The sequence below is a fragment of the Marmota flaviventris genome, chromosome 10 (assembly GCF_047511675.1).
Source record: "Marmota flaviventris isolate mMarFla1 chromosome 10, mMarFla1.hap1, whole genome shotgun sequence".
NCBI classification, from domain to species: Eukaryota; Metazoa; Chordata; class Mammalia; order Rodentia; family Sciuridae; genus Marmota; species Marmota flaviventris.
In genome coordinates, this window is record NC_092507.1 from 14,977,561 (window position 1) to 15,005,544 (window position 27,984).

Below are 27,984 nucleotides of genomic sequence, written 5' to 3' on the forward strand. Positions count from 1 at the left end.
GAGAAAAAGTCATTCAGCAGAGGAGCTCGGACATCTAACCTGTCACACTAACCCACCAACAGTCTACCTGAGAAGTGTGCCACAGTCACCTCCTACAGAATGACACCCACCCTCTGACCCACTCTTACTGTCCCAGGCCCTCGCCCCTCATCCATCAGTGTGTGAGCAGACAGGGGGTCCCGATGAGCGAGAGCGAGGCGCACAGGGGCACAGCACACCCCTCCGCCCTGGGACAGGCGCCACACCCTCTCAGCTAAACAAGGGGGAGGCTCCTCTCCCCGGCGCGGTCCTGCCCCACAACCCACGTCCGGCAAGCCTGGAGCCGCCGGCTCTGCGCGCAGGGACACACCCCGGGGGAGGAGCCACCCTCCGGCTGTCCCGGCACAGACTGCGAGCAGTTCTCGGTTCCGCTGCCCCAGCCAGCGCCCACGGCGGACGACATGGCCCAAGAGCGCCCTTCCTGCACCTTGGAGCCTGAGCACCTGCAGCGGCTGCTGCTGTCCTCCCAGGAAGCCAAGAAGTCCGCCTACTGTCCCTACAGCCGCTTCCCGGTGGGGGCCGCCCTGCTCACCCGGGACGGGAGGATCTTCTCGGGTAAGGGCGGCCGCTGGGGCCCCTCCTCGGCAGCCTGGGCGGGGGCCAGGGGAGGACACGCAGGGTGGGCGCCCAGGAAGGTGGAGGGAGACGGCGCTGGGCCTCCCAGTCCCTCCGTGCCTCCTGCCCCCGACTGTGGTAGGATGCGTAAACATGACTGGAGAACTGATCCCGCGTCTGTCAACTCTTGGAGGACTCGGGTGGGGCAGGAGGGTCGCAGGAAGGGAGGCCCCTAAATCAAGACCATCTGCCGTCCAGGGCGCTGGGAAGGAAGGGCGAATGCCTGAGGAGGCTCCCTGCGCCTGGCACCTGTTGAGGCCTCCTGGGGATGGAGCAAGTCCTCAGCTCCCACCCCCTCATCTAGGTGTTATGCCCATTTTTAGATGAAGAACCTGAGGCCCAGAGAGGCGGCAGGACTTTCCCCAGGTCATAAAGGGCACTGGTGGTGGAACCCAGGGTTGGGGTCCCCAAAGTCCTGCTCTCTTCCCCGAACTCAAGGAGGTGGCATCATCAGTGGTGAGGCAGGCCTGGCAGAGGGTTTTGGAGGAGAGAAGCCAGGTGAGGTTAGGGTGTCCAGCAATGACAGGAAGCCCTGGGAGGGGGCAGGAAGCCACCAGGGTCTGCACAGTGGCTCCTAGCCTCCTTCCTGTAGCTTGCTGGTGCTGTGGAAAAACTCACCTGGGGCTGGGGTGCAGCTCAGTGGGAGAGCACTTGCCTGGTAAGTTCCAACACCAAATAACTAAATAATTTAAAATAAACAAATCTTATCTGTACTCAAATTCGAACTCGTTTTCACTAAGCTTAGGGACAGCAGGGGACATGGTATGAAGGTGATAGGAAGCCATGGTGCCCCTTTGAGTCTCTTGAATGTTGAGGTTCTGTTAGGTCTCATGAGACATCGGGGTCTCAGGTCTTTGAGCAGAACCCTCCACTGACTGTTGGCTTGTGACAGGAAGGCAAGGAGCACTATTCATTTAGTCCTTACATCCCCACAAGGCAGAGAAGGAAACTGAGGCTCCGAGTGGGCACATGCCCAATATTGCAGAGCTGAGATGGGAACCCAGATTTCCCTGACTCCAAAGTCTTCTTCTCTATAAGGGACAAAAAATCTCTGTCACATTGAAGCTCAGGCATGGCCTGATATTTCTGTGAGTGTTGAACATTAACCAGCACCAGGAACAACTCTGTGGAGTGCAGCGTTACAGCATCGTGAACAAGGAATCCGCACACTCTTGGTACTCACCTGTAATCCCAGCAGCTCAGGAGGCTGAGGCAGGAGGATCATGAGTTCTAAGTCAGCCTCAGCAAAAAGCAAAGCGCTAAACAACTCAGTGGGACCCTGTCCCTAAATAAAATACAAAAAAAAAAAGGCTGGGGATGGGGCTCAGTGGTCAAGTGCCCCTGAATTCAATCCCTGGTACCAAAAAAAAAAAAAAAGCCTCCACATCCCTCCAGATGGTACAGAAAGCCTCTATGCATGCCAGCACCTACAGTAACCCCTTGCAGGGCACTTCCTGTGTGGCACTGTCACTGTCCATTTACATGGTCACCCTGTCCCCAACGTTGTGCTGCCACAAGACAGGAGCTGTGACTTGGATCTTTGTGCCATTGGTCTCCTACAGCGACACAGCACCGGCCTGGTCCAGGGCTGGCCCTCATTGTTGACTGACTGGATGGATGAATGGAGGTGTTGGCCTTGAGGCTGAGTTAGATTGAGGAGGCAGAGGCGTCCAGGGGTCAGTGGTGGGGGCTGGGGTCCATCAGGTCAGGCCACAGCATTTCCTAGGCTGGGGACCACTCTGGCTGTCTTCCATACTTGTTTTCCAGCATTGGGACTGTGTCCTGCTTGGACAAACAGGTGACCAGACAGGCAATGGAGCCAGCCCTCCAAAGCCAGATTCTATGTCGGAATACTCTGGTACTGCTCTTTCTTTCTTTCTTTCTCCCCTCCCCCCACTTCACTTTTTTCTCCTTCTTTCCACCTACAAAAAAAAGGTCACTCTCAAGTGGCCCCTGGGAGGTCGGCGGAGTGAAGCCTGGGCCTGGTCATTCCCACACTGAGCATCAACAGGTACTTGCTGAGCCAACTCCATGCCAGGTCACGTGCCAGTGCTGGGCAGACCTCAGTGAGCAGAAATGACATAGCCCTGCCGTCCCGGAGGTCCCCTTGCCTCACACAGGCAGGAGCTTCCGTCAAGGTCGTGGGGAGTATAGGATGGATCTGGGCTGGCGTGGGCCCTAGTGAAGCACAGGAGAGGCTCAGGAGTGTGGGGTCAAGGTTCTGGGGTCAGAGTGTGAATCCTGGTGCTGTTGTGTGACCCTGGGGGATAGACTTCACCCTCTGAGTCTCAGCTGACACAGTGACAGAGCAGCTGTCTTATCGTCCACCTTCAGGATTGCTGAGCAAGCACAGCGCTGCGCCCAGCTGGCGTGCCCCATGTGATGAGGAAGGAAATAGGGAGCCAATGATTGTCACTAAGGAGAGGAGTGACATCAGAGTGGTGTTGAGGACAATTTGGCTGCTGGGTTCTGGAGGAGGGCTGGAGCACAGCAAGCAGAGTCAGGGGCTGGTGGTTGTTTTGGTCACTGACCTGCCCAGTGAGTGTGTGCGTGTTACCTGGCTCATACATAACTGGTTCCCAGTTAAGGCTTGTGGAACACATGAAGGAATGGCTCCTACAGGGACGGTGGCAGGCCGGGTGAAGAGGAAGGGACGATCTGAGAGACTCTGCGTGGGACAAATGGACGGGACTGGGACGGGCTGTGTTAGAAATGAAGGGCAGGAATGTGGTACTGGATCCGCAGGGGGTGGGGGGGGCAGGGAAGGATGAGGCATCACTCACCGTGGGATGCTGAAGGCACAGCTGGGCTGTGCTGGGGACAAGGTGGCAGGGACCAACAGCGATATTAGTGCCTAGGATGGCCGGAGCACTCGCTAAGCGCTTGGTGGAGAAGATCTCCTGGAACCTCACAGCCACCACATTGGGGGCGAATAAGGGCCACCGCATCCGTCAAGGTGCTCGCCCCTAGAAATCACAGAGCATCGCAAGCACAATGGGCCAGGTGGCGCTGCTCCCTGGACAGGCTGACGCGGGAACTCAGGTCACCGTGTGCCCTTCCTTATCCTGTGGACACTAGTTTCTTCCTTTTATCCCAAGGGCGGGCATCCCCAGGTAGCAGGGAACAGGCCCGCAGGCTGAAGCTGGTTCTCATTCTTACAGCCTCAAACCCAGAGGGGAAAGAACTCCTTCCCTCCAACTCCTGATGGAAAAATTCCAGAGAAGGACTCTGATTGGTCCATTTCAAATTATGGGCACCTCCCTGGGCCAATCGGTTGTCCTGATGGGGTAGTGTGATTGGGCCAGCTGATGCACATATCCCTCCTCCTCGGGAAGAGGAAGCATCGGATACCACAGAATGGGGCTGGGGTGGGGACTGTGCCAAGCAAAACCGAAAGATGACCAGTTCTATAAATGGGACAACTGAGACTCAGTTTGATCTGATTCCAAATGCCATGCACTTTTGGTGGTCGCTTGGGACTGGGTGGATATGCAGAAGGGGCAGAGAGAATGTGCTGGAAGGAGAGGGCAGTTCACAGAATTCCTGTGGACACTAGCAGCAGGCGGGGCTTGGAGAAGAGGCTCTTGAGTAACCCTGGGAGACCCGACCTGGGCTCCTGAGGTGGGTTAGAGGGATTGGAGGGTAGAAAAGGCACAGCCGATTTTAGACACTGTGCGTTCACAGCTTACCGCAGTCACTGCCCAGTTCTGTGACTTTGCTCAAGAAGAAAAAGCCCAGCCGCCCTGGAGTTCCTCAGCGGTGGCAGCTGGGGTCCCATCCTGTTCCAAATCAAGTCTGGCTGCAGAGACAGCCTCACTGTCGCGACCTTGTAATGATCATCTTTTCCCCTCTGTCACTGTCGCCCTGGCCAAGGCCTTGTGCCTGTCACAGATGGGCCACCCAGGATGGTAATGATACCTCCAATAACTGCCTCTTCATCATGCACTGCCGGCTGGGGATGGGACATTCCATGGCTGGGGACATCCTGCAGTTGTTTGCGGGGAGGAAGGGAGGAGGAACTCGCTGGTGAAGAAGGAGCTGCTGAAGGAAAGGGAAGTTAGGAAGGAAGAGGGTCAGGACGGAGGAGGATTGGGAAACGGAGGGGAATGGAGTCTGGGTTGGAGGCTCAGCCTGTGTTTGTGGGCGGAGATGATGGTCCTAGAGCACCAGGGCTGACCCTAGGGTGGTGCGCAGGTGTCCCTCCCCCCCATGCACACCTGGCAATGACCTATCACACACCAGAAAGGGTCTCAGGCCAGTGTCCCAACACAGCATCTCTTGGTTGTGCTTGCTACCACCAAGGGATGGCGGTTTCGATTCTTCAACTCTTTACTGAGCTGGGATAGTGGTCTCTCTCCCGCTTTCCTATCCGTCTGCCATTTAGGGGGAAAACCACTTTACTGGACCAGCTGTGATGTATCGTGGGAGGAGCAGACCTCTTTAAGACACTTAAGGATGTCCTGCTTCATTGTGAAATTCAGCGGACCTTGGTCAACCCTTCAATCTGTCTTCAGTCCTTCTTCCACAAACCAGCCCCCCTCTCCACTTCCTTCCCAGTGCTCCCCATCTTCTGCCTCGGTGCCTGCACAGGGTTGACTGGCTCCACTCCCTGCACCCTAGCCTTCCGCTCTTCTGGGTTTGGGTCAGGTGTTAGAGAACCTGCTTCTCAGCTCTCAGCTGAGTATCTCTCCTCTCAGCACCCCCCACACCCCTGTTGCCCTCTGTCCCCCCAGACATCACTTAGTTCTCTCTACTGACACTCAAAAGTGGCTCGTCGCAGAGATGAGCATTGCTAAAATCCCTTGACTCAGTAGTTTAGTTAGAATGCAGTTCATATGTGAAGTGGTCATTTGCATTGGGCAGAGGTTAAGATGGAGACAGCTAGGATTTCTTCAAGCTCACGGGCATGACATTCCTCTAGTCCAGGGATTCTCAAATGTGGCCCCAGACCCTCAGCTTGGCACCTCTTCATTAGAAATGTGAATTCTAGACTCCAGTCCAGACCTCGAATCAGAGACTCCAGGGGAAGGGGGGACTTCAAAATCTGTTTTAAGAAGCCCTCCAGAAGATTCGGATGCCCACTTGCTGGGTGTGAGAATTGCTTCTCCAACGGCGGTAATATCTCTTAGAGAAGAGTGGGCACCAGCCCTCTGGCTCTGCTCTCTTCTCTGGGGGGCTGGGTTCAAATCTCACCATTAGAATCTCTTTCCTTGTTGATGCTGTGACATCATCCCACCCCAGGCCCCACTGGGTCACCAGAGCAGTGGGAAACACAGCTGGGCTGAAATGCTAGGGAGAGAGAGCTGTCCTTGGCCTCCGGCCACCAGCCTCAGCGTTTAGCCTCTAGAAGAAGGGGCTGTAATAGCATCTGCCTTACACAACTGCTGAAAGGGTTAACTGCCAGCGCGGGGTCAGGTCCCTCACAGTGTGTGGCAGGCAGGAAGCAGTGGCAATGAGGAATAACAGCAGTTTCACCCCGAGGGGTTATTTGGTCCAGTCCTATAATCATCGCATTGTCCTGGCTGCTCTCCTGTGTGCTGTAGAGTGAGCAAGACTGCCAGGAAAGAGCTGGCTCGCCTGGAGACGGTGGCCTGCTTTCTTTTTTGTTTCCTTTCTACTTTTTTTGTTGGTGCATTAGAGTTGTACATAGTGATGTGATTTACTGCTACATATTCATCCACGCACACCATAGAACAATGTCATCTGGCCAGTATCACTCCCCAGCACTTCCCAATAGCTTGCTTTATGAACTCAGGATTATAGTGTGTGGCCTTCCGCCACACCCCCAGCTTTTTCTTTTCTTTTCTTTTGTCCTGAACAAGACTGGCAAGTTACACTGGAACTTGCTAGAGGCCCTAAGTACAGTTCTTACTTTGCATGGCAGAGATGGAGCACTGACAGGAAATTGCACCCCTTCAATGATAGGCAGCCGTCTTAGTCAACTCAGGCTGCTGTAACAAAACACCATAGACCGGGTGGCTTAGACAACAGATATCGATTTCCAATGGTTCTGGAGATCAAGACACCAATAGAAACCCTCCTACGTAAGGTCTCCTTCCAATCTTTGCCACCTTCTTACTGTCCTCACAGGACAGAGGGAGAAAGCTCCAATTCTCTTCTTATCAGGACACCTTATTATAAAATGGGATTCTCTTCTTATAATCCTATGGGGGCTCCATCCTTGTGGCCTCATCGAAACCTAAGAACCTCCCGAGCAAGGCCTCACTTCCTCATACCATCACACTGAAGGTCAAGGCTTTGGCAGAGAATTTGAGGGGGACACAAACATTCAGCCTGTGATGGTGACCAAGAGCCCCATGTGTCTCTGCCCTCAGGAGGTTCACATTTTAATAGGGGAATCAGATAATAGGGACATTTACTTCTAGAAAGTGTTAAGTGCTGAGAAGAAAATTAAATTGGGATAAATGAATACAGAGGATTGGAGGAGGTGAGAGATGCAGCTTCAGCCAGCGAGACCAGAGGAGGCTTCTCTGCGGAGGTGAAATCAGAGCAGACTTGACTAGGGTGGGCTATGTGCATGTAGGGTATCAAAAGACAAAATCACAACAATTTAGTTTAAAGATCTTAATGGATTTTACTTCCAATTCCAGAATTAGGCAGCGCTTCATTTCATAAAATAGAATAAGTATTCTGACATGCAAAGCAAAGGTGGTTTGATTTATAGGCAGAGAAAGGATGAAGACAAAACAAAAAGACAAAAATTGGATTGATCACTTCAAAGTTACTTTTCTTCTAAAATGGTTTGTTGGTCGGCTTTGTGTCACGGGAGGAAATTAACTTACAAAGAGAAAAGATTTGTTTTGGTTCACAGTTCTGAAGATTCTGCTCCAAGATCAAATGGTCCCATGCTTTGGGCCTCTGGCAAGGGCAACCCACCATGGCGGGAGCATGTAGCCATATAAACCACCCCCCTCAGGAGCCGGGAAGCAGCAAGAAAGAGAAAGAGACCAGGTTTCCACAGTCCCCTTAGAGTACATACCAATGACCTCAGGACCTCCCACGAGACTTCCTGCTGGAGGTCCACAGCACTTCCCAGTAGGCCACCCTGGGGACCAAGCCTTCAATACATGGGCCTTGGGGGATGCTCAACATCTGGTCTACAGCAGGCAGGGACAGGGAGACGCCAGGTTAACCTCAGGTTAACCGTTTGTGTGTGTGCAAGGAGCAAGAACTTCATTATCGTGTCTGTGGAAACTGACCCGTTAGGGAAATCTATTGTTTCTCCTGACATCTGGAAAGGTCTGATAACAAGTTAATTTCAATTTGATGACATGGAACTTCAGCACAGATATGCCATTGGAGGCTCAATACCTGTCATTATCATTTTGCAAAGGAGGACAATTGATCCTTAAGGAATTTCAGCCCCTGTCCCAAATTCTCAGAGCCAGTAGAACAAAGGGTCCCAGGACCCAATAGAACCTCAGGGTTGTTCCTGCAAAGCACCCGAGTCACGGGGGCGGGGGGGGGGGCAGGAGGGTGCTCCCAGCAGGACGACTGCTCTCCTCTTAACTGTGGAGATGTTTTGCGCATGATAAGGAAGACTGCTCTAAATGTCACCTTTCTGAACTTCCACCAGACACATGCCCTTGTCCTAAGAGACTGGGTCTTCTCCAAATGTGGCAATTTGCTTTCACAACTCATCAGGGAATCCCCAGATCTATGTGAATCATGTCTATTGGGAAAAGGGTCAGGCCTGAGTCAGGGACAGGTCAGGGCTGGCCAGGGTTGCTGGCCTGAGAGGAAGGTCAGCAGGGACGAACCTGGGAGAGGCAGAAGCCAAGAGCAGGTGTTGCTATCAGGGGTCCCAGGGTTCTTGGTGTCCCAAGAAAAGAACTGAGCCAGGCATTGGCAGGCAGAGAAGAGGTTTGTTGAAAACAGAAGTTCATTCTGGGAAACCAGAAGTTCATTTCGGGAAAACAGAAGTGAAACAAGCTAGGAGGTAGCTCAAGGCCCTGACTACACCACGGAGCTTGCTTTCATTGCATTGTGCTAGTTCCTTTAGGGGGGCATTTGGAGTTGATTGACACCTTGATTGACAGCTGAACCTAACATAATTTCCTTTCTACTCTGCATGGGTAAGTTTCATTTTCCATCGGAAAATGCACAGAGGGGGAGCAAACCGCAACGCCAATGGTACATTGGCTAGCAACAGGTGAACTTTCAGTCCCTGGGGCTGTTACCCTGGCCCCAGATTGGGGACTTTCTCTAAAGGGGCTTGAATTCCCCCTGTGGTCATCTAGTCCTCCCTTTAACCACAAGGTGACCCAGGATTCCCTCCCAGGAGGCACTTCAGACAGAGTGTGAGGAGGGTGCCTTTCCCATCCTGCCGCCAAGCCCCGTCTCCTAACTCATACACCAGGGTCAGCAGAGGTGGGAGCTGTGGTCAGGTATGGGCAGGCAGGAGTGGTGGGGATCAGGACCATGCTGGGGAGCAAGAGGGACTGGTTCATTTCTTCACTCAACTTCCGTCAGCCCAGCAGAGGTTGAGTGATAAGGGGTCAGTTATCTCAGCCATATAACTCACTTTAGGGGCTAGGGATTGAACCCCAGGACACTTTACTACTGATCCAATCCTCACCCCTTTTCATTTTTTCTTTTGAGACAGGATCTCACTAAATTGCTGAGGCTGCCCTCAAACTTGAGATCCTCTTACCTCAGCCTCTGGAGTTGGATTACAGCTGTGTGCCAGCACCCGGCTCATAACTCACATTTTAATATGAATGACTGAATGCTTAGCCAGCGGGGGCGCGATACCTGCTAACCGCTGCTTTCAGGATCCATAGAGTAGGCCTACTCTACGGATTGATTTATCTGTAGATGCAAAGGATAGAAATGCTCATGAATTACTGTAGACAGAAAGAGAATGTATGTGTGACCAGCAACCTAGGCCCAAGGCCTGACTTCTGAAGCCCCAGCTAACCAGGAATGACCACATGCCACCCGCCCCCCCCCAAAAAAAAAAAAAACAAGCAGAAAAAGAAACTTTAACTGATGTGGCCAAAAGACAAAGTGAAACCCAGCCCCTGAGCCCCGGTGCTGACAGGACCTCAAGTTAAATGGAGGAGGAATTAGGGTGGGAGTAGGAGTAGGGTGGGCTGCACAATTAAGCCATCTTGGTCAAACTGCGCTCTGGTGGATCATTCTCTCAGTCCTGGTTCTGTGAAGGGGCTCTGGAGAAGTCCTTATCACTCCAGGGTCCCATTTCCACTTGCCCCCCAGATCATTTGTCTACCACTCTTGTGATCCTAGAAGGGGGCCATGACTGGGGACTCCCAGGCCCCATTTCAGGGGCCTGAAACAGAATGCTGCGAATCTTGCCTCAGTCTTCCAGGAGGACAAGATGGGCTAGATGAATTGAGGGCAAGTGACCCTCATGTTACTGTTTTTTAGATAAACACTCCTTAAACGGTTTAACATGCCTATGTGCAGACCAAACTTTAAGTTAATAGGAGACAGATACAAAATGAAGGCAGAGATGCCGGGCAGGCCTAAATGAAGAGTCTCTGCCCTTAGCAAAGGCGGCCTCTCTCAGTCCCTGAGTGCACCTAACTGAACGGTGGGAGGAGCTGGAATATAGCTGGGCCTCACGGGCAACTGCCTCGGGCCAGACTCTCCTCTCCCTACCTGGCCTCACCTCTTCCCTCTCAGTCCTCTGTGCGTTTCATGTCTGGTATTGATCTCGCCCATGATGGATGGAGACATGGCGGCCCACACTGGGTGTCAGAGAGGAACCAAAGTCCCACCCAGAGAACTCTGATTGGCCAGGTTGGGTCAGGGCTTAGCCTTAGGCCATGTGAGAAAAGATGTCAGCTTCCACACGAACTATCTGCTGGGAATGAGGTAAGGTGCCAAAGAGGAAGCAGGGCTCACTGACCACCTCCACACCCAGCTCAGAGCCGGATCTCTCCACAGCCCTCTTCCTCCAGCCCAGCCTGGCTCTGCCTGTCACTAGTCCCCTGGCCTGGAATAGCAGTTCATAGACCAAATGATCATCTGTCCCCATTCCCTCAATATACGTTGTGGAGCAGGACAGGGCGGCAGCCGTAAGATGTCACATTAGCAAAGCGAAGAACAGGAAACCCACAGGGGGCCCCAGTCAGGACATTAGTGAAAACCAGCCCTTCTGCCCTGGATCACGCTCCCCTTCCCTCTCTGCCCTGGGGGTGACCCTTGTTCACTGTCTTCTGGGACCCCTGGCTCAGCCCTCTGGGAGCTTCTTCCTTGGTCATTATGATCCTTGGCCATTCTTCTAATGTGTGTGTTAGAGAGAATGGCCGGCCCCCTTTGGGGGCCCCCAGTTCTGTGCGCACACGTGTGGTGTTTTGGGGGTTCAGGAGTTTCTTTAGGGGTTGAACAATCATAGGCTCTTGTGGACCTGACTTGCCTATTTGCTCTACCAACTACCTACACTGAATGGTTATGTCAGAAAAAGCAGAATTCTATGACATCGGAGTCACTGTATTTTGAGACCTTTTTGTCACAGCAGCGTAGCCTTCTTTGGCTACTCAATTCTATCAAAAACTCAGATGCCTCCTGCTCTCTCTGCTTCCAGTCCTCCCATGCAGGAGCACCACACCCAAAAGGCCCTTCTAGACACGGTTATCGACCCTGCCAACTCTGTTTCCAAGAACTGGCCTCCTGCTGCCGCATGTCAGGGCTGGCTGTTGAGGCACCTGAACAATAGTCTGAGTGGGAAGGTAACAAATGACACTCTTAATTAGATCCTGGCCACAGGGCTCCTTCTCATTGCCAGGTAGAGGAATATTAATGGTAGGTAATACAGTCTGCCCTTCAGGTTATGGCAGTCTGCCACAGACTTAACAAGGGCCATCAGCCTGCCATCCTGCCATTGCTGGTCACCTGCTGCCCGGGTTCAGCCAGGCTTCTATGTGAGTCCTGTTGCAAAACCACCATCAAATCAAAGAAATCCACTAACAGAAAACTCCCAAGCTTCGCAGGAGGTGCCCAGGATGGCACAAGGTGGCAGGCAATCCTGGGGCCTCCCGTGGGAGGTGAGTTGTGAAGGTGGCCCAACACCCTCAGAGAGAGAGAGTCTTTCCCAGTGCCCCTCTCAGGGGTCCTCCTGGGGATAATGAGCCAGGGATGCTCCCGGGAGACAATGTTGGCAGTGCCAGGTCGGCTGACTGGGAAATGCCCATTTTCAGGGAGTTGAGACCATGAAGAAGTGGCCCCGGGAGCCAGGCTGTCTCCCGACCTTTGGGACGTGGTGTACGCTCCTCATCACTCTGTGTAGCTTGCTTCCTTCCTGAGGCAGAGACATTAATTACTCCCCAGTATCCATTTCCTATTCTTCCTCTAAGTGATCGGAGAGACCCCCATTCCCATATGACTGACTGACTCCCTTGTAGCACAGTGTGGCCATGTGATGACTGAATTTTGGCCAATAGGTTGTGGCCCAAAGTGACAATAGGAAACTTGTGGGTTATATTTTCTTTAATGAGATTCCTTACCTCCATTTCCTTTCTTTTCCTTTTCCATAAGCTGGAAGGTGGGAGCAGCTTTGACTATGAGGTGTATGTCATAGGAACGGAGAAGCAACACGAGAGAAGGGACTTGGGATCTTGGTCTTGGACTTGGACCTACTCTGAATTGTTATTAGGAAGTGGCTGTGCTGGACAGATCACCAGGCTCTCCTCTCTCCTCAGGGTGCAACGTAGAAAATGCCGTCTACCCACTGGGCAACTGTGCTGAGCGGACTGCCATCCAAAAGGCCATCTCTGAGGGACACAAGGAATTCAAGGCCATTGTTATCTCCAGGTGAGTGGGGGAGGCAAGTGACAGTGACCCTCCTTCAGCCCTTCAGCCAAGGCCCCACGTGGGACTCCTGAGCACCTCGGTGCCAGGCACGGATTCAGGACCTGCTGAGTCTGAGGGTGAGGAGATAAATAAGAAGTGGACTCTGCCCCCTGTGAGCCCCAAGAGCCACCCTAACGCCAGGGCAGGTTCCCTTCCAATGGCACAGGGCACAACTGAAAGGCAGCCCAGAGACCAAACCTGGAGGGACCCAGGCTTAGGTTCCATTTTACAGAAAAACCAAACCTGAGGCCCAGAGAAGTCAAGCTACTTTCCCAGGAGTTAGTGGCAGAGCTGGGACAAAACCCAAGTCCCAGAGTGTCACTCCAGGGCCATCCCACTGTGCCAGGCTGTTCCAGGAGGTCAGCGGCTGCTAACCCGGCCCTAAGCCCACGCCCATCTCCGGGCGCCAGAAGCAGGTCTGGGAGACCAGCTGCTGAGGTGGCGGCTGGGGGACGGAGCATGGTTCAGAGGAACCCGGCCCCAGCCCAGGTTCTGACTGAGGAAGAACCCCAGCCAGCTCTCTCTGTGCCCCAGACACAAATGTCCTTGTTCTGGGGACCTACCCTCAAGGCAGGCACGCCGAGTTTTTGCTGGCTCTGGACCCAAATACGGTGGCCGCAGGGCTCCCTCTGAATGACCTCTTTACTCATTTGACATTGATTGAATGACCCGGGGTGGCTGCTTTTGGTCCACTTGTGCATATTACAGGAGATTGCCACTAGCGAGTTAATGACATGAGAAAGGTTAGCCCACCCAGAAAGAGGCTCCATGGCTGACCAAGCCTTGGTCTTGGGGGGATTTGGCTGCCTGGGTCACACTCCATGGGCAAGGTGGTCCTCCCGGGGGACAGAGCATCTTCCTGGCCCTCATGCAGCTGCCCAGAGCAAGGCCGGTGAACGTGGCTTTTCTCAGACCCTGAGCTCCCACAGGCTGGCCTAGGGGTGGGCCATCTCACTCCAGGTTTGTTCTCTGGGTGACTGGCCACGGGTACACCGAGGGAGAAAGGACCCTGCTCCCGGAAGCCTCCCCCATGACGGAGCCCTGTCCTGGCTTTCCTTCAGCTTTGGGAGAATAAATGAGGCTGTGCCGGGAACATTTTGTGCAGATGAGCAAATATCAGAATGTGAGTTGCACTTAATGAAAAAGAGAGAGAGAGAGAAATAACTCAAAGCTGATTTCTTTGAGAAATAACTCAAAGAAATAACTTTCAAAGCTGATTCATAAAAATAATGATATCCTGGAGAAAGAGAAACTAAAGTCAACAAAAAGATAACGGGGCAGAAGCCTTGCCGTTAGAACTTTCCAGATAAAAGCCTTTTTCTCTTGGTCATAATCTGCTTTTAAACACGACTGGGTATTGCTAGCAACGATTAGCAAATGTCCTTATTTACACATAACCTGCGTTTCTCCCACGCCCAACTGTCCTACTCTGGTGATTCTCCCTGTGCCTGTGTCCCCAAACCAGGAATGTGGTCATTGTTGGATCAATTGAGAGCATGGATTTAGGGGATGGATGGGAAATGCCAGTTCTCTCTCTCTCTCTCTCTCTCTCTCTCTCTCTCTCTCTCTCTCTCTCTCTCGAGCACTGGACAAGGCGGAACAGACCGAGCCCCTCTGAGATCTCTAAGGACAGACACTGCACCCAGGAGAGGCTCATGGGTCCACCCACAGAGCCCGGGTGGGCTTTGCTTGCAGAGGAATGAGCTTGGCCCGAGTCCCAGCTGCAGTCACCACGGTCAATGGGTTTCCAGGCTGTCTAATCTGACCAGCGTGACTTCAGCTGTGACCAAGTTCAGCACAAACCACAGAGAACTCAAGGCAGGAAGGGGAGGGGGAGGGGCGAGGGAGAAGAGGGAGGCAGGAGGAAGTGTCCAGATGGAGCCGCCCTCCAGGGACTCTGGGCAGGGATGTGGAGCCAAGGGTAAGCCACGGGCTCCAGGGTCATCGAGGCCTCCTGCTCCCCCACGGACCCCGGGCATGGCGCCATGGTCTCTGAGCTGACCTGATCCGTGAAATGGGGAGAGTAACATCTATCCATAGGCTGTCCCAGCGTCTCCTGAGATGGTTTCTGTCTGGAGCAGAATATGTCCCGATCTTAAACTACGGTTTTGAAGTCACCATTATTACTTCAGCAGGCTGCAAGGTCCCCAAAGGTAGAGTGAACAGATTCTGGGTTCCAGTCCCGGCTCTGTGGCCATGGGCAAGGGGCCTCAGCTGTCATGATCTCTAACATGTAGGTTCATAAGGGTACCTGCTCAGCCCTCACCCTTGCCGGGTGTTGGGGAATAAATGCTCTAGACCCTTGGCACAGTGCCCGGACCAGAGGCACAGTGTAAGCAAGGGCCATTGTTATTCTTAGAACTATGTTGCGGTCACACCTTCTTGTGACTTTCAATAGTTGAACTGGCCAATCTAACTTTCCCATAGAATACATGATTGCCCCCCTTGAATGCCCTAACAGGTCACCAAGTTCAAGGAACTATTCATCGGGTAGTTGACAGAGCATGCCACAAGACAGGAAGTGGCAAGCTCAGCAGGGGCCAGATCATATAAGGTCTTACAGGTCATGGGAGGGAGGCTGAATTTCACCTGGAGTTCCTCTCCCAGGGCCCTGCCCACTGTTTGCCTTTGTTACCTCATTGACATTCAGATTCATTCCCCCCCAACCATTGTCTTTGTTGATCCTTTTCCTTGACTGCCCGGCTTAGAGCAGGTTCTTGGTTTATGTGGGTAGAACAAAGCAAGATATAACCCAGTCCAGCCTTAAAGGCTTATGGGAGAGGCCCATGGTGCAACAGCTGTCTCCTGATCATTACTAGGGTCAACTTGGCTCAGGGGCCTCCTGGGCCAGGTCTGCACCTTTTCATGTTCCCATGGACTTCTGAAACAATGCTCAGAGAGGACCCCACCTTTCCATGGAGCAGGTTGTTATCAGGAAGATTAAATAAAATAGCACCCTCTGTCCCCTAAGCCCCTTTATTCTGTTCATAGCACCCATCCCACCTCCCTTGGTACCTGGTCGGCTGGTGGGTGGTCTGGCTCTCCTGCCTAGACTGTAAATTCCTGAGCACAGTGAGTCTGTCTCAATCACTGCTTTGTCCCAGCACCAATGACAGTGCCTGGCACATAGCAGGTGCTCACTAAATGTTGGTCTGAAACGAGGCAGTACACACAGGGGGCTTTGCAGGACGCTCTGCACGTTCTTGGCACACGTTAAACAAATATTGTTAACACAGAATAAAAGGAGTCATAAAATAATACATAGCACACATGAAATGTGATAAAGTACTGAGCCCGCGACAGTGACGATAGATGCAAGGAACTAGCACAGGCGATGACAATATGGGCACAAACTAAAGTTTAGGAGACTCTCATACACACCTCGCCACACCTCATTTTGTTTTCTCACGGTCCTACACGAGGTAGATGACTTCATTCTCCATGTTTTATAGACCAAGAAATGAGGATGGGTAAAATGACTCCAGGTTCGCGCATAGGTTGCAAAAGGAGGAGCTGAAAACCTAAGAAGTTGAAGTCCCTTGTTCTTGCAGGTGTATCTTAAAGCCAGGGTGCTGGCTTAAGGTCTGGTGCTCCAGCGGGCTTCGAGTTTCCCAGTTAAAACTTTAGGTGACCTTTGTCCTGCTCAGAACTGGAGGGCTGGCTGTAGGTGCTTGAATTCTCACAGGCAGCCCCTGGCTCTAAGCCCCTCCTCTCCAGGCCTCTTAGATTCCAGCCTATTTTACTCTTTGAGTCTCATGCATCTTGTTCTTCGTGCATCAGGGCCTTTGCACATACTCTTTATTTCCTTTGCACAACATAGAAAAAAACCCAGCTTCAGAACAGCATCTCTGTTACTTCATCTCGCTGACCCTGTTTCCTCACCTGTAAATGGACCATTCTGACACACAGTTTACTCTGAAAATTAAATGAAATGATGTATGTCAAATGCCTGGGGTAGTAGTTGCTCACTAAATGGCGATGTATGACCTCTACTGTTCCTCCAAGGACAGGGTCAAATGCTGCCTCCTCTGTGAAATATCCACTTTCACTCTGGTGGCAGGGCTTGTCTCCCTCTTACTCTGTGTCCTAACTACATTTTGTTTAAAGTAATATCCAGCTTTCTGTCACCTGCTGGGCTGAGCCATCTCCTGAAGGCCAGAGTCAAATTCTCCTCAACCCCTGGAACCCCAGTGGGTGGGCGGCACTTTGTGTTCACTAAACACTTACTGAATGCTCTGAAGACGACCGCATTCCTGCCGCTGGCCTTGCCCCTTGGAAGTGTGGGAGGCCACCAAGTCGCCTCCCCAGCCTCTGGGACATCACATGTCTGAATCAGGAGCTGCCCAGGGGTCCGGCCTACCTGGAATGGGGCAGGAACTCAGCGCCTCAATCTTAGCCATTTTCCTATGCCGCGGGACACATTAATTTGCCTTCCAATCTCTATTTCCCCAGTAACCTGCAAGATGATTTCATCTCGCCATGCGGGGCCTGCCGGCAGGTCATGAGAGAGGTAAGAGCCCCCTCCCGGCCGGTCCCCGGCAGAAGGCCCTGGCTCTGGCCTCCAGGCCGCAGGAGCCCCGCCAAGTGGTCCGGTGCGGTTGGCCGACTCCGAGGGCTTCCCCAACCCACAGGAGTCACTGCAACGGCCCCTTCTTCCCGCAAATACTTCCCGAGTGGGTGTCAGGGGTGCCAGGCCCTGAGCCAGTGCTGGGGACAAGGCAAGTCAGGCCCTGCCTCCTGAGAGCTCACGGCCCGGGGCCCAGGTGGACAGTAAACAAGGAGGCAACTAAGAAAGGTTCTGAGAGGGAGAGGGCAGGGACACTCCAGAGCAGGGGCTGCGGACGCCCACCTGTGGACCACAGCTGGCCTCCACTGGTCTTTATCAATAAAGTCTTATTGGAACCCTCTGTGCCCATCATTGATGTATCATCTTGGGCCACCGTCCCTTGGAGAGCCGAGCCGAGCCGTTACACAGAGGCCACGTGATACTTACTGGCCTTGGACAGAGGGGGTGTCCACCCTGCTCCAGATGGCCAGGAGGGCCTCTGTAGGGGAAGGCATTTGAGCAGAAATCCAAATCACCAGAAATGAGGGGAAGGTTCAGGGAGTTTTCCAGAGACCAACAAGGTCACCCCTTGGTGAGTTTGATACAGAGCAAGAAGCACAGGACCTGGGCAGCGGAGTGAGGGGACGATGGGATGCGGGGTCAGAGGCCTGGGCAGGGGCCAGATGGGGCCCGGTCGCACCAGACGGAGGGCAATTTTATTCCAGAAGCAGCAGGAACTGAATTGTACACTTAACAATGGTTCAAAAGCCAGATTTCATGTTGTGTCCACGTTGCCACATTTTTTTTTAAACGCTGGAAGAAGAAGAGAATGAAGGGATGTTTGCAAAAAGGAGTGTCTGGGTTGTGATGTGTGTGTTACAAAAGCCACCGTCATCGTCGGAAGGCAGTGATTCCGCCAACTCTAAAACCACAGGGGTGGCTTAGACCGCGGGCTCTTCATCTGGGCCAGGTGGGAGTTTTTGAGGTTTATATGAACACTGGGGAGTGGCAGTGAGCCTTGTGGATTCTCAAAGAGAATGTGTCCTTTGGAATCCCAAAAGGTGAAAGCCACCAGCTCAGAGCCCCACACTCGGCCCTTGAGCTCTGGCGCAATGTCACCAACCGCTCTGAACACTGCAGCTTGTTTGGCCCTCACCCCGAGCCCAGGAGAGAAGCGGATGCCATCAGCCCCATTTCCAGAGAAGCTCTTTGAAAAGGGTCAGAGAAGCCGAGCGCCCGCCCACGATGAGCCGGCATCGGTGGCCCTTGTCCGTGGCCAGCTCCAGGGGTCCCCAGGGCCTCGAGTTCCCGCTCTCTGGCTTGCTGCTCTGGACGCTGGGCAAAACCACGAAGGACCAGACCGAGCAGGGACTCTGCCCTGGGGACGCTGCTCGTTCCCGGGGGTTCCTCTTCCCGAGGCGTTGGGGCGAGGGGACCGGGTCTGTGGCGTCTGTGCCTCGGGCTTCGGGGCGTCTGGAGGCTGCACAGTCTCTAGCCTCTTCTCCTCCAGGACTGCGAGCCCAAGCCCGGCAGAGTTTGCACAATGCATTCCCCAAATCCAGATGAAAAATGCCGCCCTGGAGGCACCGAGGTCACTCTCTGGCATTTGTCTCACTCTAGAGGGACAGACACACTGCCCAGCTCGGTGGCAGTGTCTAAGGTCACGTAGGGAAGCCACCATGGGACGCCAGTCTCTGGCTCCCAAAGCCTCCCCTGGGCCCAGTTGCTCAGGACTGTTTTCTCCAGATTCGCTGCTGGCCCTGGAGGCAGGGAATGCCACAGGAAGGAGGGAGAGGAGAGGCCTGGGGCTGGGGACCAGGGCACCCAGGTCCGCCTGCATTCAGCTTTTGTCCATGCCCTCAGGCAAAGCCTGCCAGGCAGAAAATTTTTCTCTCTTAAAACATTAATTCTGAAAAAGCCAGAAGATTGATGGTGTCTGGTGATAACTTGGTGGTTCAGACAGAAGTGGAGGCTGCGAACCTGAGCAGTCGCTGGCAGCCAGCATGACCTAGCAGAAGGGGTGCGTTTAACTGAGCACATACTATGTGTCTTTCCCGGAATTGTCTCTAAATCTCGCCACACCTGGCCAGGGAGAGCCTGGGTCTGCTGATGCACACCATCTCCATGACACCACCATCAACTTAACGCCCACCGACCGACCTGCCTACCACATTCTCCCATCTCTAAAACTGTCTCATGGATCAAGACGCTGAGCCCTAAAGACTTATCCTCTGCCTGAGGTTGTACAGCAAGCAAATGTTGTTCCTCACAGTGCACAAGAAAGAGGGGGAGGCAGCTCACTGTTCCCTGTAAGCCTCGGTTTCCTCATCTATAAAATGGGCCTAACAGCACCTACCTCCAAGAGTAGATACTAAGGCAAGCGCACTACTGAGGGCATCATGAAGCAGGCATGTGACCTGTCCCGACGGGTAAAGGACAGACAGTGAGGGAAGCCGGCCTTAGCTGTCGTTCATCATAGCAGAAGGAAGTCGGCCTCTGTGGTTAGATGTCATTTTTACAAAGCCCTGGGTGAGCCCTCAAAGGACACATTGCCCACCAACAATGCGCCCCGGGCCGTTGGAACTCTCAAGGTCTATGTGTCGAGCACAATTTCCGCCATCACCATTTTACAGATGGGGACACTAAGGCAGCCAGAGGGATGTGGGGCAGGGAGTGAGAGCCAGACGGAAACCCAGGTCCCCCTAAGCCCTCAGCACCTGCCCCCCTCAGCCTGGCCTTGTCTCTTTTCCAGTTTGGCACCGACTGGGCCGTGTACATGACCAAGCCAGACGGCACGTATGTGGTCAAGTCCGTCCAGGAGCTGCTGCCCGCTTCCTTTGGGCCCGACGACCTGCAGAAGATCCAGTGAAGGCCGAAGAACACCCCCTGTCCAGGAGGGCCTGGTTCCCACAGCTGCTTAAGGGGACAGCCACCCAGAAAACTTCCTGAAGATGTCTTTGCTGGCCTAAGGACACCTGCCAAACGGGGTCCCGCCATACCGGGGCCAGGGAGGAGCGCTTTTCCAAGTGCACCAAGCACCATGAGGGGATAGGGCTTCTCTCGCCAGGCAGGAGCCCTCCTGCGCCCTGTCCACCCTGGGGTTCAGAGCGCCCTGTCCCTGGCTTTCCTTCCCATGGCCCTCTTTAAAGCTCCACCTCTGGACACTGCCCCAACCTGAGGTCCTGGCCTGTTCCAGAGGCTCTGCTTGTCACCCACAGCCCGATTTGCACAAATGTGTTTGCTTTCTATCATTGCTGCAGCTCTTCGCAGGCGCAGGGCCATCTGTCCCTTTTAGAAGGACCTGGACAGTCTACTTGGGAGAAAGCAGATACTTTAAAATTGTGCCACTCTTCCATCTGCCGCCATTTGTACCTCGACTGCCCCCAAAAGCCCACGTCTAAAAGGCTTGGTCCCCAGCCTGTGGCACTGCTGAGGGAGGGTGAAACCTTTAAGGTGGGAGACCTTCGGGTCAGGGGCGGCATGACCTTGTAGGGCACTGTGGGACCCCAGTCTCTTTCTCTCTTTTGCTTTCCTGTCATGAGGCTTTTGCTCCTGGCACCCCCTCCTGCCATGATGTGCTGCTTTTCCATAGGCCCAAAGTCAGGGGACAAACCAGTCATGTACTGAAGCATCCAAAACTGGGAGCCAAAATAAACTTTTTGTCTTTATGAGATGATCATCTCGGGTGTTTGTTATAGTCACGGAAAGCCAACGAGGACACCATCTCTAGAGTCTGGTTTTGGCTCAGCATAGACCTGAGCCCTGGATGCTGTCCACCTGCTGCCTGCAGCTGAGATTCCAAAGGGCGTGAAGGGAGCCTGGACAAGCTCCCAAAGCTTCCTCTCGGGGCCTCCTGGGAGTCGTAGACTTTCGTGTGTGTTATTTTTCATAGAAAATGCTCAACAACTGTGGGAGGTGGCTATCTCCCCTTCTCACAGATGAGGGTGCTGGGATTCAGAGAATCGAGCTCTTATTCTAGGACCATGGCAAAGCTCGGCACAGAATCCAGGGCCCTTGACCTCCCCTATGTTCTAGAAGCTCTGTGGACTTCGCCATGCACCGAGGTGTGTACCACAATGGACCCATTACACCCTCATTTATCAAACCAAAGGGCAAGATTATCACCTTCACTTTATCAATAAACAAGGCAAAATTCAGAGGACTTGAGCCACACGTCCAGAGTCACAGAGCTAGTCAGTGGCAGAGCCGGAATCTGAACCAAGTCTGCCGGATTCCGAGCATTTCCCCACAGCTGGTGTGTTTATTTATGAGGGTTTTATACATCGAATATGCTAAATAATGCAACGAGGAAAATGTCTAAAACACAGTCTCTGCCCTTGAGCAACAGTCTGACAGGAAAAGAGAAGTGTAAACAGAACCCACAAATACACACTGCGGTCCAGGCAGTACCGAGTGTGGGTGGCACTGTGGGGGCCATGATGCGTCCTGGAGGTAAGGAGCACCATGGAGGGACCGTCCACTTCAGTGGTGCCTTGGGTCTCTCTCTCTCTCTCTCTCTCTCTCTCTCTCTCTCTCACACACACACACACACACACACACAGGTCAGGATTGAATAGGGAAGGAATCAAGGCTGGTCCTCTGGAGGGGGGTGGTGACAGCTCCAGGTGTCCTTCCAGGAAGAACTGACCTTGGGGCCAGCTCAGTGGGTGGGATAAAAAGGGATAAAAATAGAACTCAGGTTCCTTTGGTCAAGAAAGGGAAGTAATAATTGGATGCTATAATTTGGATTTGGAACGTCACCCAGTGACCCATGTGTTGAAGGATGGATCCCAAGGTGCTGCTGGGAGTGGTTGAGCCTGTGAGATGTGGGACCTAGAGGGAGTGAGGCCACTGGGGTCATGGCCTTGGGGGACTCTTGGTACCCCAGCCCCTCCCTGCTTTCTGTCTGTCTCTTTGCTTCCTGGTGGCCATGAAGTCAACAGACCCGCTCTGCCATGAACTCCTGCCAAGGCAACAGGGCCAAGTGACCCTGTCTGAATCTTGTGGGTCAAAATAAACCGTTCCTCCTTTTCAAAAAGTTGACTACCTCAGGTGTTTTGTCACAGTAACAGAAAGCTGACTGCTACCCTGAAGGACAGGAAGTGGACGAGTAAGTCTGCCTTCACCGGGAGTTTTTTCCAGCCAGGTGCTGCTGCCTGGGGAGACCATGGCAGACCACACACACCCGGACTCACCTGCTGCCACCGTGGGAGACAGTAGTTGTCCCAACATTTGTTGCTGCAGGATGCAAAACTCTACTCTGCTTTTCATTAAAATGGCTTCCGGACCTTTGGCACAGTCTTCCAAACGTTTCCAACAAAATAGGTAGAGAAATTTTAAAAAGAAGAAGCTAGAAAAAATATGCCAAGATTTACATTAATTAAAGTTCTGCTTATTAAGAATATAAACGAGGGCTGAGGATGTGGCTCAAGCGGTAGCGCGCTCACCTGGCATGCGTGCGGCCCGGGTTCGATCCTCAGCACCACATACAAACAAAGATGTTGTGTCCGCCGAAAACTAAAAAAAAATAAATAAATAAATATTAAAAAATTCTCTTTAAAAAAAAAAAAAGAATATAAACGATTGATTTTTTTTCTTGTATATATTTTGGGTTTTTTATATTTCCAAAACATTAATAAATTAAGAAAAATAAAATAAAGAAAAATGATATAGTAAAATGTTTAAAGGTTTACACTTTGGAGTTGAACAGGCTGTAAACCATGTGGCTTAGCGCAAGGTATTTCATGATTCTGAAACTCAGTTTCCTCATCTGTTAAATGGGAATGACAGTATCCACCCCATAGGATTGTTGTAGGGACAGAATGAAACAATGTGATATTAAAAGTCCACTGTTTGCCTAGGGCAGTGGCCCACGCCTGTAATCCCAACAGCTCAGGAAGCTGAGGCAGGAGGATCAAGAGTTCAAAGCCAGCCTCAGCAACAGCCAGGTGCTAAGCAACTCAGTGAGACCCTGACTCTAAATAAAATATAAAATAGGGCTGGGGATGTGGCTCAGTGGTTGAGGGACCCTGACTTCAATCCCCAGTACCTGCCCCCAAAGTCCACTGTTCAACCTTTAGTAAGGTCTCCATAAATGTCACCTCTTCAACTTTATTAAGGGTGACAAATTTTGGTCCTATGAGGATGGATTTAATTTTTGTAAAGAGTCAACAGTCTTTTACAACCAATTTGTTGATTCCTTTAATATTTATTAGTGTGGGCTAAGACTGGGACCATCCTGGGGACATATCAGTGAATAAGACAAAATCCCTGCCCTCAGGGACCTCTCAGGCTCAGTGGGAAAGTAAGATTTTTTTTTTTTACCATCCAGGTAAGGACTGGGGTTAGGAGATGGGTGAAAAAAATAAGGTCCGGCTACAGGATGGGGCCCAGTGTTCTGGTACTCTTCGCCACAGAAAGAGTCCAGAAATTATTTGAATGGTGTCCACTTGGAAGAACAGCGCTTATTTGACTCTACAGGGGCTGGGATGTTTATTTAAAATAGAAACATTTCATTCTGCAGCTGAGGATCTGGGTAGGCAGAGCAGTACACGCTCCGTGTTCAGCACGGTCTGGGTGTCTTCGGAGCCTAAAGCACATCCAGATTTCCATGGAAATCAATAGAAGCATGTAGGGTCCCACGGCTCTCGCCAGCTGCTGCAGACTGCTTATGTAAACTGTGCGAATCTTTGGGGTTTCCTTTTACACAGCTATAATGACAGACACTGGGGATACTTCAGTGACTGTGTTTGAAATGAAACCAGAAAATGTTCAAGAATAAATAGGGGGGCTGGGAGGGGCTGGGGTGGTGGCTCAGCAGTAGAGCGCTCGCCTAGCACATGTGAGACCCTGGGTTTGTTCCTCAGCACCACATAAAAATAAATAAATAAAAGAAAGGTATTGTGTCCAACTACAACTACAAATATATTTACAAAAAATAGGGCGGCTGGGGATGCAGCTCAGTGGAAGAGCACTTCCTAGCATGTGCAAGGCCCTGGGTTCAAGCCCCAGAACCTCAGGATGGAAGGAAAGTAGGGAGGCAGGAGGGAGGGAGGGAGGGCTGGGGGTGTCACTCAGTGGTAAAACACCAGGTTAGAATTTGCAAGACCCTAGGTTCCTAGTCAAGTCCCACACTTGTATTTGATTTTATGGGCACAGAAACCAAACCAAAGGAATCCTCAGTTTGTTACATGTTTTTTAAATAAATAAATAAATATATTTATTAAAAATGTTATTGAATATAATAATACACACACACATACTTTGGTGAAGGAGGAATTAAGGTGGGAATTAAAAACTCTATGACTGAACAGAAAAATGGACAGCATAATGGTTGCATTAGTTATCTATTTCTGTGTAATGAATTAACCCCAAATTTAGTAGCTTGGGACCAGGATCATGTATGCTCTCAGCTTCTGCTGGCCAGGATTGGGGGCTAGCCAGGTCCTGTGGCTCAAGGTCCCTTACAAGGCAGCAATTAAGGTGGCAGGCCAGGCTGTGTCTCCTCTGAAGACTCGACTGGGGGTGAATCCACTTTAAGGGCAGCTCACATGTTGTCAGCTGGTTCGGTTCCTTATGAGCTGTTGCTGAGATGACTTGGTCCTTTCTTCTCCCTAGAACAAGCCAGTAGGAGAGCAAGAGAGGAAGCACGACAGAAACCAGAGCCTTTCTGTAACCTCCCACCCGACAAAGCAACATCCTGTCAATCTTCACATATTCTATCCTTAGAAGCAAGCCACTGAGACCCAGCCACATCCTAGAAGGGACTGCACAAGGGCACAAATACGAGGACGTGGCATTCTTCAGATGTGGAAACTGAAAATGCACATGACCAAGAGAAAGAAAGAAAAAACGAAAAGTACAGAAAGTACAGACAGGAGGAGCTGGGGATGTGGCTCAGTTGGTGGAGCACTTGCCTCGCATGACGAGGCCCTGGCTTCAATCCCCAGCACCACAAAAAAAAAAAGAAAAATAAAAGAAAGGTAGGTAGCAGAGGGTCAGAAGCAGCAGGCGTGGTGAGCCCCGGGAAGGAATTTGAGCTCTATTCCAAAGGGCACCCTCAGCTTCAGGTGGAGGTGGAGGGTCAGTTTTGCGCTTTAAATAGCTCCATCTGCTAAATCAAGAAATAAAAGAGATGTAAAGGAAACTATCAGAAAAAAAAATAGGTAAAAAGGAAATATTGTCCTTGGGCTGAGGACTAGGCTTAGGGAAGGTGGGGACAGCAGCTGACTTCTTTTTATCAGGATCCTGTGTCCATGCACTGCCAATGGAGGCTTGGGGGTTGTTTTTGTTTGGTTGGTTGGTTTGCGCAGTTCTGGGGATGGATTCCAGGAGCCCAGGCGAGCAGTCTACCACTGAGCTGAGAATAAAAAGGAAAGAAATGTAATAGCAACAATGTGGCACAAATCCTAAAGGGTGGCTGCCCCCAATGGTTCTGCAGCGGAGGGGCGAGAGGGGGCAGCTCTGACATTATCTTCAGGCCTCTCTGCACACCTTCCCTTTCTCCTCCCCAGAAGGAGTGACTGATGTGACCAGAAGTTCGAAAGCATGTCACAACCTCTTCTTCTCACCTTGGCCTTAGACATGAGTGTGCCCACTGAGGACTTGTATTCCCCCATGGCTCTTAAACAAAGGCTGGGGACTTGGCAGGCCCTGGGCGGGGGTGCTGGAGACGCTAAGGTGTAAACATCACCACCTCTGTCCTTACAGAGCTCGTATTTTAGAGGGGAAGACAGAGAATGAGCATCTAGTCCAGTCTGGAGAAGGTCAAAGAAGCCTTTTTGAAGGAGGTGACCCCAAATAATTCAGCACTGATGCATCATAAAGGGCAGGGCAGGGGGATCAGCAAGAAAGACCCTGAGACCAAAAAGTGAGGCACCTTCCTTACCACGCTAAGGAGCTGTCTCGGGCTCCATTCTGAAGGTTATGGGTGAGGGCAGAGAGCCTAGGAAGGACTTTCTGCATCAGGTGACACAGCTGTATTTGTCCTTTAGACAAGCAGTGTAGGGCAGCAGAAATATCGACTGCACACACCACTGATCGATCGCCTGAACTTCCCCACAAGGCAACGTCACGGTGGCTCCAGTGCCACGGTGCTCTCATCCATCTTGGCGCAGGCAATGTGGAAATCTCACTGACTACCAAGGTCTGATCAAAACCCCCAAAACCTCCAGCCCAGGAGTTTTGAGTAGTAGCAGGATTGTGAGATTGTGATCTGGTTGCAGCTTCGCTCTGTCAACAGTTTTAGCAAAATCCCCTTCCACCTGGGCTGGCAATTTAGAAAGAGCATTTCTGAAACGCTCTGTGGATAAAAGATGTTGCTGTTCTGGGAAAATGTGTCTTGTCTCCTGCCAGGAGAGGACAGAAAGCACTGAAACAGTTCCAAGAGATGCAGTCTAGAGAGGGAAGGTCAAACAGCTCTCCACAGTTCTCTCTCTCTCTCTCTCTCTCTCTCTCTCTTTGTGTGTGTCTTGCCTTTTCCATTTTTACATCAGCATCAGTTCCACACACCACCCTACCTCCCCATCCTTTGGAAGGTTAAGTGATGCTTCTTAGGAATATTATATAATTTACTAAAACTCAGGTAAAACGCAGGCTTGCCCACCTGGAGGGAAAGGTACAGATCAGAAAAGTACAGACCAGAAAGGATCCTGTGGCCTCCCCAGGACCCCCCACCCTCCTCTCATTCTTGCATCTGAGCAAATCAAAGCCTGCCTGGTATATGTGTGATGGGTAATATATGCTCTGTGAATCAATGAGTCTCTCTTATAGAATTTTAAATCTGCAATATCAGCAGAAAACCACATCCCATGTCCTCATTTTCACTTTCTTGGGGTAACACAGCAGAGACGGGAGAGGTTATGGGGGAATCTGAGAAAGATTCCTGCCCCCTGCCATACCTGGTGCCACTAAGGAAAGATTTCCTTCCCAGGAGAACAGATGGGGATGAATGAATCAGGACCCATTGTCCCCAGGACAGGCCTGCCCTGGGCGCCTGCCATGGACGGCTGTGTCTATACCCAAGAGGAATAAGAACCTCTGACTCTGAAATCCCTGCCAGAGGCCTCTTCGTGCAAAAACCCACCTGCTTACCTTTCATTGTGGATGTCTGCCAGAGAATCAAGCTTCAAGCCGAACTTGGCCCAGAGCTGTCAAAAGCAACTTAGATCTTTCTACAGGAGGAGATGTGAATGGGTCCAGCGTACAATGGAAGGTTAATTAACATCAGTCTGGAGATTTCATTTCCAGCAGGTGGTTACCATCACAGGTTCTTTAAGTTTGTTCACAGCTTAGGGGAACAAATCCAAAGGCTTATAAAAAAAATGCACCCCTTAACTCCCGACAACCCACACAATGTCCTTTAGCAAACATGGCTTACAATCTGAGCAGTCATCCTAGACCATGCAGCAAAAGCTGATGTTCCAGAGATCAGAGAAAATCCTTGCAGTTAAAATACTAAATATCTCAGAGAACCTCTTGTTCCCTCTCTGTAAACCTTAGAAAGAAGAGCTACAATGGCAGACATAGAGGTAAATAGATTTAAACTTTGAGACCTTCGCCCCAGCTGCGTTTCCACGGGTGAGCCTGTAATCCCTGCAGTCTGGGTTCTCCAACCTCCTCCTCCTTACTGTTCTCCAATGGGATCGTTTCAAAAGAGCATTTAAAACCATAACTTTAAATTGTCTAAGATCAAGCATAAAATCAATAACAAGGGGCTGGGGATGTGGCTCAGCAATAGAGCACTCGCCTAGCACATGCGAGGCTCTGGGTTCGATCCTCAGCTTCACATAAAAATAAATAAATAAAATAAAGGTATTGCGCCCAATCACAACTAAAAAGAAAATTTAAAAATCAAAAGCAATATGTGATTTCCATGTGCCTCTATAAATAAATTGAAAATTTGTCTATTTATGTCTCTCCCAAATAAACATGACTGGAAATCAGCA

The 27,984-nt window shown here is 51.6% G+C and overlaps 1 protein-coding gene across 2 annotated transcripts; it reads left to right on the forward strand.

The window, feature by feature from the left end:
- Positions 1–344: 344 nt before the first annotated feature.
- Positions 345–27,981, forward strand: Cda (cytidine deaminase). 2 transcript variants are annotated; one of them, XM_027936941.2, is made up of 4 exons: positions 345–594; positions 12,342–12,453; positions 16,945–17,002; positions 24,656–27,981. In XM_027936941.2, the coding sequence occupies exons 1-4, from the start codon at positions 441–443 to the stop codon at positions 24,764–24,766; spliced, it is 435 nt and encodes a 144-aa protein (XP_027792742.2). In that variant the 5' UTR covers positions 345–440; the 3' UTR covers positions 24,767–27,981. The 2 variants fall into 2 exon arrangements, with proteins under 2 accessions (XP_027792742.2, XP_027792741.1); XM_027936940.3 differs by lacking the exon at positions 24,656–27,981 and adding an exon at positions 19,791–20,709 and having other exon boundaries at positions 353–594.
- The last annotated feature ends 3 nt before the right edge of the window (positions 27,982–27,984 follow it).